Source organism: Oenanthe melanoleuca, chromosome 4 (assembly GCF_029582105.1).
Source record: "Oenanthe melanoleuca isolate GR-GAL-2019-014 chromosome 4, OMel1.0, whole genome shotgun sequence".
Taxonomy (NCBI): domain Eukaryota; kingdom Metazoa; phylum Chordata; class Aves; order Passeriformes; family Muscicapidae; genus Oenanthe; species Oenanthe melanoleuca.
In genome coordinates this window covers 42064085-42079363 of record NC_079337.1, presented here as the reverse complement: position 1 = coordinate 42079363, position 15279 = coordinate 42064085, and the positions used below count along the sequence as shown (strand labels likewise).

The 15279-nt window shown below is 33.4% G+C and overlaps 1 protein-coding gene across 2 annotated transcripts in view; it reads left to right on the top strand.

Annotated features, from left to right (window-relative positions):
• The window catches only part of TUSC3 (tumor suppressor candidate 3), a 104718-nt gene that overhangs the window by 30793 nt on the left and 58646 nt on the right, over positions 1 to 15279 (top strand). Inside the window, exons 2-5 of one of the 2 annotated variants that reach the window (XM_056490127.1) lie at positions 3830 to 3999; positions 12197 to 12314; positions 14209 to 14349; positions 14898 to 15038. In XM_056490127.1, the coding sequence (XP_056346102.1) occupies positions 3830 to 3999; positions 12197 to 12314; positions 14209 to 14349; positions 14898 to 15038 (570 nt within the window). The remainder of the gene's footprint in view (positions 1 to 3829; positions 4000 to 12196; positions 12315 to 14208; positions 14350 to 14897; positions 15039 to 15279) is intronic. The other variant, XM_056490128.1, reaches the window with a different exon arrangement.

Here is a 15279-nt window from a genome sequence, read left to right as displayed (position 1 = left end):
TTACAGACTGTTCTCTGTTGATTCTTTTGTAGTTATTTGCAACATCAAACCCGGAGTTTTCTGTATACAGGAAGAATTTCCTTTCTCATACTTAGGGTTTGGTTGGGGGTGGTTTTTTTGTTTGTTAGTTTTTGGAGGTTTTTCCCCCCTGGTGTTTCTATTAAAACTCTTTCAGGTATCAGCATAAGTCTGGTAAGCTCTCAGAGGAATTCTGTAAATGAACAGGTTTAAACCTATAAGAAATCTGGAAAATGAAATGGTGTCTCTTGTTTTCTGGATTTGAGTAACAGTTGTTGACTCTGTCGTCACAAGATGTGTTTAGTTAGATTTAGTCATTCTCTCCTACTTCCATATTTTCTCTGTCAGAAGACTTTTCCCAGGGGGTGGAAAGAGACAAGTTAATAAAATTTGTGTAAGTGTCTAGAATCCTAATGGGAATTCACTTTTTTTTTTTTTTCTAACAGTGTTTTCTAGGATATTAGTTTTATTAGGGTAATATGAAAAATTTTGCCTTTTGCTTCTACATGTTTTTCTGTTAATTTTTCTTCACTTTTTAACACTCTCCTTTTGCACAGGAAATTTTTTTTTGAGGTAGAGCTCATGCTTTTATTCAACAGTATGTTTTTCTGTTTTCTACCCTTCTATTTTAAAAAAAAATTCTTACAAAAGTATCCAAATTAGATTCTGAATTATGAAATCCTTAAGACTGGTCTGCTGGCTTCAGTATACTTAAAACACATTTTCCCCTTCCCCCTGCTTATTAGCACACAAACCAGTTTTCTGAGTGTAGTATCTGTTAAATGGGTGCCTTTTTGATTCAAAGCTGATTAGACAGTTGTAATTTTGAAATGTGCCATATTTCCTTAAGACTCAGCTTTAAAGTCAAATGAATGGCTAAAATGGAAACTTTTATTTCTCAGATTTATTTCTTAAATTTAATTTATTATTAAATGAAATGAGGAGAAGATTGCTAACATACTTAGGAGCATATATTGTGAAAATATTTTCTAAATGACAAAACCAATATCATACCTTTTTCTTTTTCTAAAGACTTACAAGTCAGAAAGACTGCACTGTGAATTCTAGAGATGTCAGTCCCTAGGTCTCTTCTATCAATTACTCTGCAAAAGAAGTCTTCTGAAATAAAATGTACAAAAAAATTTGGTAGAATATTGAAGTGCAGTCAGTTACCTAAGTATAGCCTATAGTAGAATGTTTTATGATGCAAGCCACTATCTGCAGTCTATTTAATAACTTTCTATTTGAAAAGATTTCTTCAATGCAGTGAAACAAATACGTACATTGTACCTAATGACTGCACTCCTGAAATATTAGCTTGGTTTTACCTAGTATAGTACATACACAAAGTTAGTTCACTTGTGCATATAGGAAAAACCAACCAGCAACAAGTGATAAAATTGGTTGAGAACATTATAGTGAATATTGCAGAAGAGCCATATAAAGGTGGTGTTACTCATGGCTGGATCAAAAGGAATCAAGACTATTTTTTATTGGCAACTAGCTTCCAAGTAAAACTAGAATTGCGACTTCTCTAAGTAAGATTCTTCCATATAACTGTATTTTATAGAAGCAAATTATGTAGCACTAATAGAGCTGGATTTTTTCCCTCTCCTTTTTTTCTTCTTTCTGTCAAGATCATGCTTTTGCTTTCATGCCCTTAATGCTATTTCATGGGTTTCTTTTCTTAGAATAAGGTCTAATCTAAAAGGTATTTGTTTTTCTGTACCAAGTAGGATATTATGCATCATTCCTGTGCTAATATAAGTTACGTCTTTTTATTAGTTCTCTTTGGTTTATCTTTTTGCTTGAATAATTAAAGCTTTTGGATTACTAGTTATCATCCTGTTTAGCTCCTTGTATTTTATTCTGCATTATGAGCTAGAGTGCCTGATGTAAAACAAGTGAATCCTTTGAAATGAACAAAGATTTAATCTTGGCACTGCTAATTGAAGGAAATCTTACAATGTGTAGGCTTTGTTTTTATGTAATCTGCTTTGTGATTCCTTTTAAAGAAAAGAACTTACATAAAACCTTCTTGAAGCAAAACCACCAGAAACATACATCTTTCAGAAGAAGAAAAATTATAGTTTTAATCAAATCATTGATATTCCCATGAAAAACAGAGTTGTAATTTCTCTTTCTCATTTATGATTACAAATACCAGCTAAACTCTGAGAACAGGAACAAAAACCTAAAGGATTTTTTTTAATAGGGTCAAGTAAATGCGAGTATTTCAGAACTGTTCATGATCCATATTCATCAAAGTTTCTTTTGGACTCAAGCCTTCTGATGACCTGTGCTGAAAGGGGCTCTGATAATTTTGAAGGTGGAAGTTCTGACAGGCAAAATAAAATTTTTATTTAACTTTGCAGTTCATTCCTTCCTTCCCCTCATATCTCTCTCTCTACTCTCATTCATAGTTTTACTGATTTTTCAGAATGTAACTAGATGACCTAATTTTTCTACTTCATTCAGTTTTATAAAAAACTCTCAGAAAAGCTACCTTGCCTCCTTGCTCAGTTGTTGTTGCACAGTGTTTGGTTTTTTATCCTTGCTTCACTTGTCATCATGCTCTCTTTTCTGAGTGTGTCCCTATTTCAATATGTTTTTTAAGCCAGTTTGTTCTACCCTTCCACAGTGGAGCCTGACCAATTTGTAAACCCTTTCACTAATTTATGTGTATTTTAACAGAGGTTTCACATATTCAAGTTTTCTGAAGTTAGTTTCCTTTTGTTTGGTGTGTCTTCCTCAATGCTCAGCTTCTGAGTTGTAATATTCCAGTTTTGTCCACTCTTTTTTCAGTTTTTATTTGATATAGGCAGCTTCCATAGGGCCAGTGAGCAGGGAGCTGAAGACTTAAACCAAGATAGATACATTAATCCTGATAAGCTGTATGCAGCAATCCACATGGTCAGTACAACCTTGCTGAACCTAGGTAACTTGGGAAACTAAACACTTTCTGCTGAGCATGTGTGGAATCAGGCTTACTTGATAAGAAACGAACCCTAAATAGGTTTTCATAGGAGTATTTAGATAAAGAGGGCTGTCTTTTAGTATGTCTCATAGCTTGGTTTTAAATCATTCATGTGATGGAATGCTTTCAAGCAAAAGACAATACATAAGCAGATTTTTCTTATACAATGGTAGTTCAATCAAAATATTTTGAGCTTCTTAGTCTTGAGATCAGCTTGAAACTTTGGTCTCATAATGGAATGTACCTAGATGAGTTCATATGACAGTGCAGTCCTGTCTGTAGCAAAATATGAAACTTGCATGGATTTAAATTCAGTAGGATACATTTGTAAGATATTCTAAATATAGTAACTGTTTCTTTCTGTAGATTATTTTCTTTCTGTAGATGTTTTTCTGTAGATATTTTTCTTTCATCTTTATACTCAAGTGACTGAAAATACCCTACTGTGATGTTTTACTAAATAGAATAAGTACAATATAAGGCTGCATTTTCTAAAACTTCAGTTTTTTAAATGGAATAAATGATTGCTGTACTGGTAACTTGTATTTAGGCAGTGATTCTTACTCGATTCCTTTGCCTTTGGTAGCAACCTGTTTGATTTTATTTTATGTATTCTTTCTGTTGAAGACCACATTGAGTTATTCTTTCAAATACTTAAAATCTCATTGTCTAAAGAAAGACTAAATTATGCTGTAAGCTAAACTCTGCTATGTGCAGCTATATATAACTTCTGTCTTGAGTCCAGAGGAGTTTGGCGGTTGCAAACACAGAATATAGGTACAAAGCACTTAAAATTTAAGTTTAAACATTCCTCATGCTTGTCCTCAATTATAGAATCTTTTGGCTGAGAAAGTGGAACAGCTGATGGAGTGGAGCTCAAGGCGTTCGGTCATCCGCATGAATGGAGATAAATTCCGAAGATTTGTGAAGGCTCCACCTCGGAACTACTCTGTGATAGTGATGTTCACTGCTCTCCAGCCACAGAGGCAGTGCTCTGTTTGCAGGTAATTTATACCTTAGTGACCTTTCTCATCTTCCTTACCTCACTTTTCAAGTGAATGTTGGAATCAAGGTGCAATACACTGGGTTGTTCTTTGCATGGGATAGATGCTCACTAGTCAACAGGCTGGTGTGCATATTACAGCATCTTTTCAGCTGCATTTAATCTATATTAATCTAATCTATAAGAATTCTACATTTTAGAATTCTTCCAGGTTTTGTTTTGTTAAATTACATTTGAATAAAATGTACACAACTGAGGAAGACTTCCTCTATATCAGCTTTATTTTATTATCAGTTAACCATGATCTTTCCAAAGACATTTTGTGACAAAAGTGATTCATTACCATTTAATAATATGACACTTCACTGATTTCTTCAGTTAAGAGATGCCCAAGGTGCTCATGCAGATGTGACTTACCCTCTGATTTCACATCTTTGAACAGTTCTTACATGCAAGCACATTTTTCCATGAGGTCATAGGTTTTGTGGAATAATGTCTGTCACAGCAATTTGGTGTGTTCTGGTAGCTCCATTCTGAACATGTATTAGAGTGCTTCTGGTAGTCTTCTAAGTTCAGGATCTCTCTCTACAAGTTCCTAGTGCAATAAGTTAATCCAAAAATGAGTAATGATAGGGAAGTAGGGCCAAGGCACTGAAAGGTAGTCATGCACTTAATTACCTCACTAAATCAGAAACTGTGCTAATAAAACCTCCTTCAGCCAAAATCTGCATTAGAAATTACTGTGTTTAGCAATAAATGGGATTATTGAGCAGGGAGCTCTAAACACTGTTTAAATAGGCAGCAAAATTATTTTGTAGAACTATGAAAAACATAGGCTGTATAGGAGGTAATACAATTTCTTGTTTTAAAATACGTGTATTTAAACTATTTATGAAATTGGTAAATGTAGCAGCATGTTAGATTTCTAATGTGGTGGAATGTGACATTTACAACTAAAACTTTAATTTGGGTATCTGCAATTGTATAAGGTTTTTATTAGGATTTTTTTTTTATATATTAATTTTCTGTCATTGAAGTCAGTAGATCAGTTTTGAGGGAGAGTATATAAATTGTCTTAGCACTTCACCCTCCATGTATGAACTATGAAGCTGAAGAATTAGGTACAGAAGTTCTCCCACATTCTTAAGTGAAATTAATTTTAAGTTCAGCGCTTTCTTTGCTGTTGTTTCTTCTTTATGTTGCCAGAGTTCAGCTTCAGGAGATGATACAGGAGATGAAAGTTTACTATATTGTTTTATATCATTCCTTATTTACTGAGTGGGTAAAGCTACAGGAGATGCACTAAGTTCAGCTTTATAAGGCTTGTGGTATTTATCATTAAAATGGCCGTGGCAAATTCTTCCCCTGTTATATGTACAGGTCTTTTGTGGGGCAAGTTAAACAAAATAAATATTGCTGTTATTAAGGAAGTTAATTTTGCTTGCAACTGTATACTGTTTACTGTACTGAAAAGGAGCTTGTAAACTTCATCTTAGGAAAGATCAGACTAGATATCTTGTACAGAAACAACTGAAAATCTTCAGGCATAAAATGAAGAAAAAATCAGTATACTATTTTCAGCTGGGTTTGTTTAAATAAATGTGAAGTTGCAATCCACTTGTTCATGTGAAATAAAAGGAATTTAGTGAGGTTGATCATACTGCACATAAAACCATTTTCAGGAAAATCGACATTTTCAAATCAATGGCTAATTAATGGACAGGAGTGCTGAGAGGATATATAGAACTGAAATGCATGCATTACTTGATTGTTAGCTATTCACTAGCTGCTTTGCCTAAAGGAAAAACAGATTTTTTTAACTTAATCTGTAATGTTCTGTGAAGATGCTCTTGTCCAAGATTTAAGTTTACTGTTACTTGTCAAAATATTTTTGGAATAATTGCATTAAAAAATTAATGTCATATTTCAAATATGAAAAATCATCTAGTCTGAAATCTGAAATTTTTGATTAACTTTGTCACAAGAATGAGACCTTTTTTCCCTCCTTAAAAATGGAGTGTGGTTGGTTTATGCACAACAAGACTATTAAAAAAAAACTCGTCTTTTCCTTTTGGTGTCTAGATTTTACACTTCTGTATTTTATCTTTCTGTCATATATGTGGAAAGCTGACCAAATTTGTCTCAGACAATTTATGTTACAACATCAGTCACACAAATCACGATTTGTGCAAGTGTATGCATTTCTTATCAACTTAGTGTTAAAATGCCACATACAAAGAAGTCCTTGGGACTCTAGATATTTAAAGGTTTTGTATGTAAAAATAGCCTTTCACTCAATCCTGTCTGAATCAATCTAGTCCTAACACATGAAGGCTTCTGAAAAACAGCAGCTGTGTATAGATATTAGTAAAGCCTCTAGTCATGCTTCTAGATTTTTTCCAAAGAAATTTTGTCTTTATTCAAAAGCAGAATTTGGAGCTCTTTCATCTAGCTTTGTGGACAAACAAGTTCCAATTTTCTGATCTAAAAGAGTTTTGAAAGCCATCTGATGCCTTCACAACTATATTAGTGGTAGCATAAATGTTGGTTTTCCTGTTGTCCCAGTTATTTAAGTACAATATGACATAGCTGGTGTTGGGAAATTAAGTAAGAATAACTGATTAGATATTCAACGTGGTCTTGAATGGGCATGGAATGTGTTTCTAATGGCTTAGGATGGTGTTTTTTCAATGCATGTTTAGAAATCTGTTTGATTAAACTGTTCTAGTTCCAGGAAATTAAACTTAGTTAGTTTTAATTGATTTACATGTTACTGCTGTTCCTGGTTTATATATTCTTCAGCAGCACATTGGAAGCAGATACAAAAAGGCTCTTTGATGCGCTGTGATGATGAATCGGTTTGAATGAGCAGTCAGAAATAATCTCACTCTAAATAGTGACTCCTTGGGATGTAAGACTAGCTTCCTTTTTCCCTGTCCTCACTCAGCTAGGTAGTTTATCTCTGTAACCAATATCAATCACACCACTGAAAAAAATAACTAAGGTATGTAAAAAGGAGAAAAAACCACGGTAACTCCAATGGGAATACCATTACAGAGATCAGGGGACTGTTCCTCAGCCTGTACTTTGTATTGCATACAGGCAAATGGTAGCTACTGAACTAACTTGAATGCATTTTTGGGTGAAAATTTGCTGTCAGCTTCTGTGCCTTTCATCTTCTTGCATCTCACAATTTGTTCCCTCATTTTATTATCACTACATTTTTCTACAGTGATCAGCACCTTTTTACCAGCCAGAATTCAGTGACCCCCCCTGCCTCACTTGATTATTAATGTTTTGATTTTCAGCTGCAAAAGGGCTTTAGCTCAATCCTGCTGGTGCTAACTGCTCCTCTGCATGTTCCGTTGTTGTGATTAACTCCTCCTTTTTTGTTTGCTGCTGTACCATCTGACCAGTCCATAAACACATTATATGAAGTCTTTTAGTTTGCTTTCTAAGCTCTGCTTCTCTCATCTGACTGGGAGAAGCAACCATCTCTGCTTTGAATACATGTTCACATTTTTTGTCTGGTTCGTTTTTCAAATTCATTCCTGGGATATTTTCATCTAGAAAAGGATATCTGGGTTAGAGGAATGAGACTGGTCACTTGAGGATTTCCCCAACAGCTGAAACTCATCAAAAGATGCATATTTTGTGTTGATTTTTTTCTTAGTGTTCCTTGAAAAGATGAGAGTACTTTCAGAGACTAAAGATGCTGAGTTTTAGTGGGTAGGCTCTATATTTTGACCTGTGCCACTAGTTTGTTATAAGATAATGGTTAAAACATGTAAATTAGACATATATGTCTCTCTGTGAATTTACAGCTACTTGAAACAAGCAAGAGGATTTATGAAGAAAAGAGAAGTGGCTGGTAATGGAGAGGAGTTTGAGTAGCCTGTAATTTTCATCAACCCTGTGTTGATGAGACTATTGCATTTTTAAAAGTGTCATAAGTTTTGTTATACTGAAACAAACACTGATAAGCTGAAGTATGTGTATAAATACGTGTATGTGTATAAATGTATATGTAAGATATATAGAAAAAATTATATGTAAGACATCAGGGAGATGGGTTCATTTTTTAGGCATGGCACATGTCTTTTAAAGACTGCTTTGGTTTAATTTGAGTGACAAGACTGAACTCTGTTAGAAATTATTAATAACATCTTTCGGAACAAACTTGTAGTTACTGCAGAAAGCATGCTTCAGAATGAGCTCAATGTAAACTCTTTTTGAAGCTATTCTTCCTTGCAGGATTATCTTTATGGTAATTTATAATACAACATTCAGTTTGTGTATTTTTAAGTTTTCAGCTTAATGTTGTAGTATGTTGTTTTTTAAAGGGCTGTGAATGTGACTTCTGTTGACTCTATGCGTAGAAGTAAATGGCAAAATACGTAAGAAGAGATTTCAAATACTTTTATTAATATCTACCCAATCAATGAGACCTCCAAGAAGAGGTTTGTAAATTCTGAAAAAAGAGGAATTTTGTTTCCCTCCAAAAAAAAAAAGTCTCAGAAGAGAGATGTTTTCAAGTAGCTGATGCAAGAATAGGTCAACAGCAAAAAGAATTGTGACAGTCAAGGACCATCGTCAGAAAGAAGAAACAGGATCCAATGTCTTTCAGTTTTTTGCTGGCTGGTAAAGAGCAGATAGTGAGAAAATTGTTGACTTGTAGTGAGAGGGAATTACCATTTGAACTTTTGTTAAAGAAGGAACAGGAAATTTGGAAGGAGCTGTTGAAAGTTCTGCAATTGCTTTTCCTGTGCACTTCAGGACCTTGATAGAAGCATTGATGAGTCCTGCTTTAAAAGGCAGTAATTTTATACTTGGATCCTAAGGGACTCCTTATTCTTCCTGAGATCACAGTTTTTTATTCTTTTACTTTGCAACCTCTACAAAAGAGGACCTCATAGCTTCTTTGCATCTACAGAATATTGAAAATTTCATGGGATGCTGTAAATAGAATAGCATGGATTTTAGCTTGCTCTCCCTTTTATAGATACCTAGGTTGCTTAACCTGTATGGTTTTCAATGAGTGTTTATACTCTCTGTTGAATTCAGTGAATTTCTGGACACATTTGTAGATTTTTCAGTGCTTTTCATCAATACATTATGACTCATCCTAAACAAAATCAAACAAGCTTTCTGAATTTATTGTCTTCTTGACTCTGAGAAGATGTCAAAATATGCATTTAGCCCCTTGTTCCTTTAGTTTTGGGGAACACCATTCCAAATAAAAGCCAAAAGTTGTATTGGAAGTAAATTGCAGCACTGATCTCAGTTTACTTTAAACAGGTGTATAAAATATATAAGTAACCTGGTAGTACATTCTGTGACAGCAGTACATTTTAAAGCATTGTGCATAGTGTGCCAGAAAATAATTCTTTACTCCTTTCTTTCTCAAATAATTCCATGCTCTTTTGTTCTTTTCCTAATAGTTTGTGTTTTGATTACTATAATGTCAGACCAATAGAATAAAATTAATCCCATTAAATATAGCCCAAGTTATACAAATCTGATTAACTGCTATAGACACACACATAATTAATCTTTTTAAATAAAAGTTTTAATTTTAATATTTCATGAGCACCTCTTGCATAATGGAAGAATTTCTGTAGAGCATTTGCTTAGCAGCTTACTTTCCAGTATATTGAATTTTCTGAGTAAATCTAATAGTAGCATTCCCTTTTGATCTGGCCACTATATTCTGACAGCTGGTCAATATTACTGTTGTTGTTGCTAGCTCCTGTGTTGCTATTATGGTGAAATTCTAAAGGTGACTGTAACAGCAATAACATTCAAATCTTCTCCATCTATCAAAAAAATCCTGTCAAGCAAATGAGCAGTGCTAACATTATATTCTGTTGAGTTCAGAAGTGTAATTCTTTGCTTTTATGTCTATAGATTTTCACATAACTATTATAGTAATTTTGTATAATTAACATCATAGAAACAAGCTGATAGAATGGGTGTGAACTAATGGTAGAGATAGGTAGATAAAAACTGGACAGTTGATATTGTCAAGTTGATAATTGAAGACAATTTTTTCAGTCAAATGCTTATGATTTTTACTGTCATTGTGTCTGAAAAGGAATGAACCAGTGCTACAGAGTTATTAATGTTATTCTATCAGAAATTTATCAATTGGAAATTGTATAGTGGTGTGTAGGATGATCTTCAGTTCTGTGTGTGTGGTAATTCTTTAACTATTCCTGCTGCTTCTTGTTTCCTTCTTCTCCACACCCTTCCAGAGCTGCTTTGAGGATGCATCATAGAATGGTTTGCTGTTTTCAGAGTGAGGATGCAATTGTGCTTTGAGTCTGTTACAAAAAATGCAGCCTTTTGCAAAATAATACTTTAAATGTTACCCATTAATTCAAAATAGTTTAAAGATGCAAAATACATGGAGATCAATGGGAACAAGAGTCCTCTCAAATAGTGGGGCCATAAGTGGAGTCTCTGAATTTCCTAGAAATAGTTTCATGACAAGTGAAAGGTAGATAAAGAAGAATGGTGGCATCAATATGAACTGATTTTCATCTTGTTCTTAAAATAAAAATGGTTCAGCTTAAATATAGCAGGTTTAACAGAACAGTGCACTATGGATATTGCTTAAGATTTCACAGTATTCCTTTGATGTTGTCTGACTGCCCTCTTCAGGATAACAATGAATATGCTGGTCTGCTTAGTGATGATATCTGTTTCTAGAAGTAACCAATCTAATGTCCCAATTGCTTCTTTTCTTTTTTTAATTGCAAACTGCCCATTGAGTAGAGTGTTAAGTAGCAAATTTTGCCAAGTCAGGTAGTAAGGGTGAAAGTTGAGTTTTATTTGTGCTTCATGTTATTTAATTCTTTTTGGGAGTCAGAGATCATCAGTTTTCATTTTAACTCTTAGTATTTTAAGATTTTTTTTTTTCATTTTACTTAATACTCCACAACTGTGCTGAAGTTTATGTGTAATATATTTCATGTCTAAGATTGGTCTCAGTTATGGAGAAATGGGGAAGGTCTCATGATATCTGTGATCTTGTAATGCTCTTCCCCTTCTTTGTTCTCTCTTAAATATGTTCAGTGCAGAGTTTCTCTTGCAGCAGATTTTTGCATTTACAACTTTTAAATAGTTCTGCACCATGAAAAACATTGAACTGTTTTTCTAGAAACACTGTTTTGAAAAAAGCAGCAGAACACATTTATTTATACTACTTCTGTATCTTACCATATGCAAAGATGAGTTGTCAAGTGGTAAAATCCTGGTTTGGACTCTGCAGTTGATGTGATTAAACAGTAACAGAAAGTACTGCAAGCATTCCTTATTTTTTTTTTCCCCTGAATTTTTCTTGGTATATATTTTTCCTGTGGAATAACCTATGGTTTTATGGCACTCTGTTTAGAGGATGTCTCTGCTAATATTATTCTCCTGGAATTCCCTTTGTCTTTTACTTTGTTTTAGTGAAGTAAGGGCAAAGTTGTTTGTTGTGGTTTGTGTTCTGTTTGGGTTTTTTGGTCTGGTGGTGGATTGCTTTTTGTTTGTGTTTGTTATTTTATTTAGGAGGATATTTAGTAGCAAAGCACCTTCAAGTGCTGGTAGAAAAGATTATATGTTGTACAAAATTACCACATTTAAAACAACTTTTAGAGAAATAATTGGGAGTTTATTATACTGCTTACAAGCCTACTTTTTATTCAGTTAGGATCATTTCCCCAGTGCTTAGCAGTTTCTTTGGCTCTCCTATGGCTCTGCTATTTTAGGAACACACTACTTTCACAGTTGTGTGTTATTTGTCCCCTAGTTTCAGAATTCCTTATGCATAGCTGTTTCTAGCAAGTATATCCTGATAGCACACTCAAGGGCCACATAAGCATCTCCTTGCGTGGATCTGTTAGCAGATTTATTTGATATTTGCCACTCAGACCAGTCCTGTTTACTGAGACTTTTAAATATGGGACACATCTCTTTTTCTTAATATCATCTTGAGATTTCTCTTGTATAGTTTAACTTAAAACATTTCTAATTTTGGAAATGACAAGTTTGAAGCAAAAACTTGCATAATGAGCTGAAACTTTTTTAATTGGTTATATGGATGTTGAGAATGATACTGCAAATGTAATTCATCTAACCATTGCAGCTGATTATAGGATTTTTTTTGCAAGTGAATGGCATATGGATATACATTTGTTTCTTTTCCTTAACAGGCAAGCTAATGAGGAATATCAAGTGCTGGCTAATTCATGGCGCTATTCATCTGCTTTTTCCAACAAACTGTTTTTCACAATAGTGGATTATGATGAAGGGGCAGATGTTTTTCAGCAGGTAAATGTTGAATACTGTAAAGCATTGTTGATCTTTAGAACTACATGTCAATTTGTCATGTAATACAAGATAAATTTTTTTCTATATGTAGGTGTGTACCCCTGTTTTGTATACAATTTCCTTCAGGTTAAAAAACCAGCATTTTTTGTGACATCAGTAATAACCACTTTTAGTATTTTCCAAGTGTAGTTTATAATCTTTGTTTATAGATTGCACTATACATACATATATATATTTATTTATATATGTATTTGCAACTTTTTTTCTAAGCAATTGTTTCGGCCATTTTTTAGAATTAAACACATTGTAAGTAACATTTTCATTTAAAGATTTCTTTTATTTTTCTCTTTAGAGAAAAAAGGAGTTCTTTAGTAAAAGAGTCTTTTAATTGCTTTTATGTAATAAAATACTCTTCAGCTTCAGTAATATTTAGTCTGAAAGAGCTTCAGGGAAAAGAGAAGTGATTGTTTTACATTTTATTTGTTGGCTATGAAGAGTCAAAGTAGGAGAATAGTTTAAGGTCTGCTCTGAAATTGAGAAGTCAAGGAAAAAGGCATCCTTTTGAAAATGAATACTAAATACTGACATGCTTATCTTTGATATTTATCCCTTGATTGTGGCTAAAAATGCAGATTAGGAGAAGTGAAAAACTTTGAAGTTATCTGTATATTTTAGATACCTTATGGTGAAGTGTGTGACTTAAAATGTTCAGAGGAAAAGATTATTATGTCTTTTTAAAATATTTGCTTTCAAAAGTTTCATGTAAGTCATGTAATACTGATGCCATAGCAAATCCTCCCAAAAGTAATGTGATTTTTATTTTGACAGTTTTTGCCATGTTTATAGAGAAGTGCTAAAGCAGTACCAGATCAGCTGCCTCCAAACTCTGAATTATTATGTATCTTATAAAATATTTCATTTAACTATTTCACAATGTGTGTCTCAGCCTATCTTGGAATATTTTTTTATTTCCAAATAATTTCAGTAAAGAAGAGGGCTATTTTTTTGCTTAGATAGAAAATAATTTAATAGTTGGTAATTTCTATTGATAAATCCAGTTTTATACTTGATTCAATAAAAATTTTTTGCTAATGTGGTGTGAAATTCATTTTTCAGGAATTAAACATGCTTACTTCTTTATTTATTTAAAGAGCTCCATATTGCATCACCTTTAAGTATTACCCCTGATTTTGTTCATGTTAATTTTCATTTTTTCAAGTGCTTTATTGCATGATTTTGGAGGTGGCCTGAATACAGAGGAATTTCCTAGAGCGAAATTACATTTTCCTACACCACCTTGCAAAGCTGAAGTCAAAATTTCAGGTAGAAAATATATATGTAGATCTATTTGTTTAGCACTTCTGAGGATTTTTTAATATACTGTGAATAGTTCAAATGGCATAAAAACATGAATTAACAGTAATTTCTAGGGCAAGTTGCATAGTTTAAGCTAATTATCCAGTCCTTTTTGGATTCAAAAAAACCTGGTCTCTAGTGGTTAGGCTCTTGTAGCCAAACACTGTCAAGCTACTTTCCTCCCTTTAGAATTATAATTTAATATATTTTAATAGATTGGTTGTGTGCAGAGTCTCTGTTTTACCAATTACAGGGAAGGTCTTACAGTGTATGAGAACTTTAAAGCATAAGATATTCTTATATAGAAAAACTTGTGGGAGAAACAGTCTAAATAATTAAACATCCTGGAGAATCTACTAGAAGAAATATTCTGAGCACTCTTGGAGGACTGTATATGAGGATGTTTCAAAAAATATAATCTATTGAGGCAAGTGATATTTTAATGCTAATTAGATTTGTGTTATTGAGGATATTGTGGTGTTACATTTTGAGGATAGAGTTAGTAATTTTTTTCCTGCTGTTTTTCCTGGTTTTGCAGCTGAATATGAACTCTGCTCCGACTTTCATGCATTTTCCTCCGAAGGGCAAACCCAAGAGAGCTGACACGTTTGACCTGCAGCGAATCGGATTTGCAGCTGAACAGCTAGCTAAATGGATAGCTGACAGAACAGATGTTCATGTAAGTCTTTCAGCAATTTTAAAAGTTGAAGGCAAATGTATCCCTGTGGTTTGAGACAGGTTGATGATAAATTCCATCTTTCCTTAATTCTCTTTGTCAAGTGAGGGTTCTACAACACATTAAAAAAATAACATTTTTGGTACTTGTGAGAACTTCTGCAGTCTGCAGGTTATATTCCATTTTTGCTTTATAAATTTTATGTAGTCTAATTCTGGATAAAAACAAGCAGTAATAATTAGTTGTTAAGAAATAAAATGTGCTTTACAAAACTGTATACAAAACACTTAGACTCAAAGGTAGCAGCTTTTAGTTCAGACACAACCTGCAAATCTGTCAAATAATGTTTCAGAGTTGCACAGTCCAAAATTAAACATTAATTTTTTCATAGTATGTGCTAATTAAAGAAAGTACTATTTTTTCTTATTAAAGTATATTTAGACACTAGTCTTGCTGACTGCAAAACCAGATTTCGGGTGCTCCATTATGTTTACATGGAAGATGTAAATGTAAGCATTTATTACAATCTGTGTTTGCATTTTTCCTTCCAGATTAGAGTGTTCAGGCCTCCTAACTATTCTGGTACAATTGCACTGGCTCTCCTGGTATCTCTTGTTGGTGGCTTGTTATATCTGCGAAGAAATAACCTAGAGTTCATCTATAACAAAACTGGCTGGGCCATGGCAGCTCTGGTATGCAGATTTTCCTTACTAATATGCTTTTTATTAATTTCTTATCATATATGTTTTCATTATTTACATGGTAAATTAAAGACGATTGCAGTAGTACATTGTTCAGAATGAAACTGTCAGAAAAAGATTAATAATCCAGAGTTTGGGTCTAATTTTCATAAGAAATATCAGTTACTATGACTGACTCACTGAAATTTAGCAAATTCTTTGATAGCTGCAGTTTTTTATTTGAACTTTAATA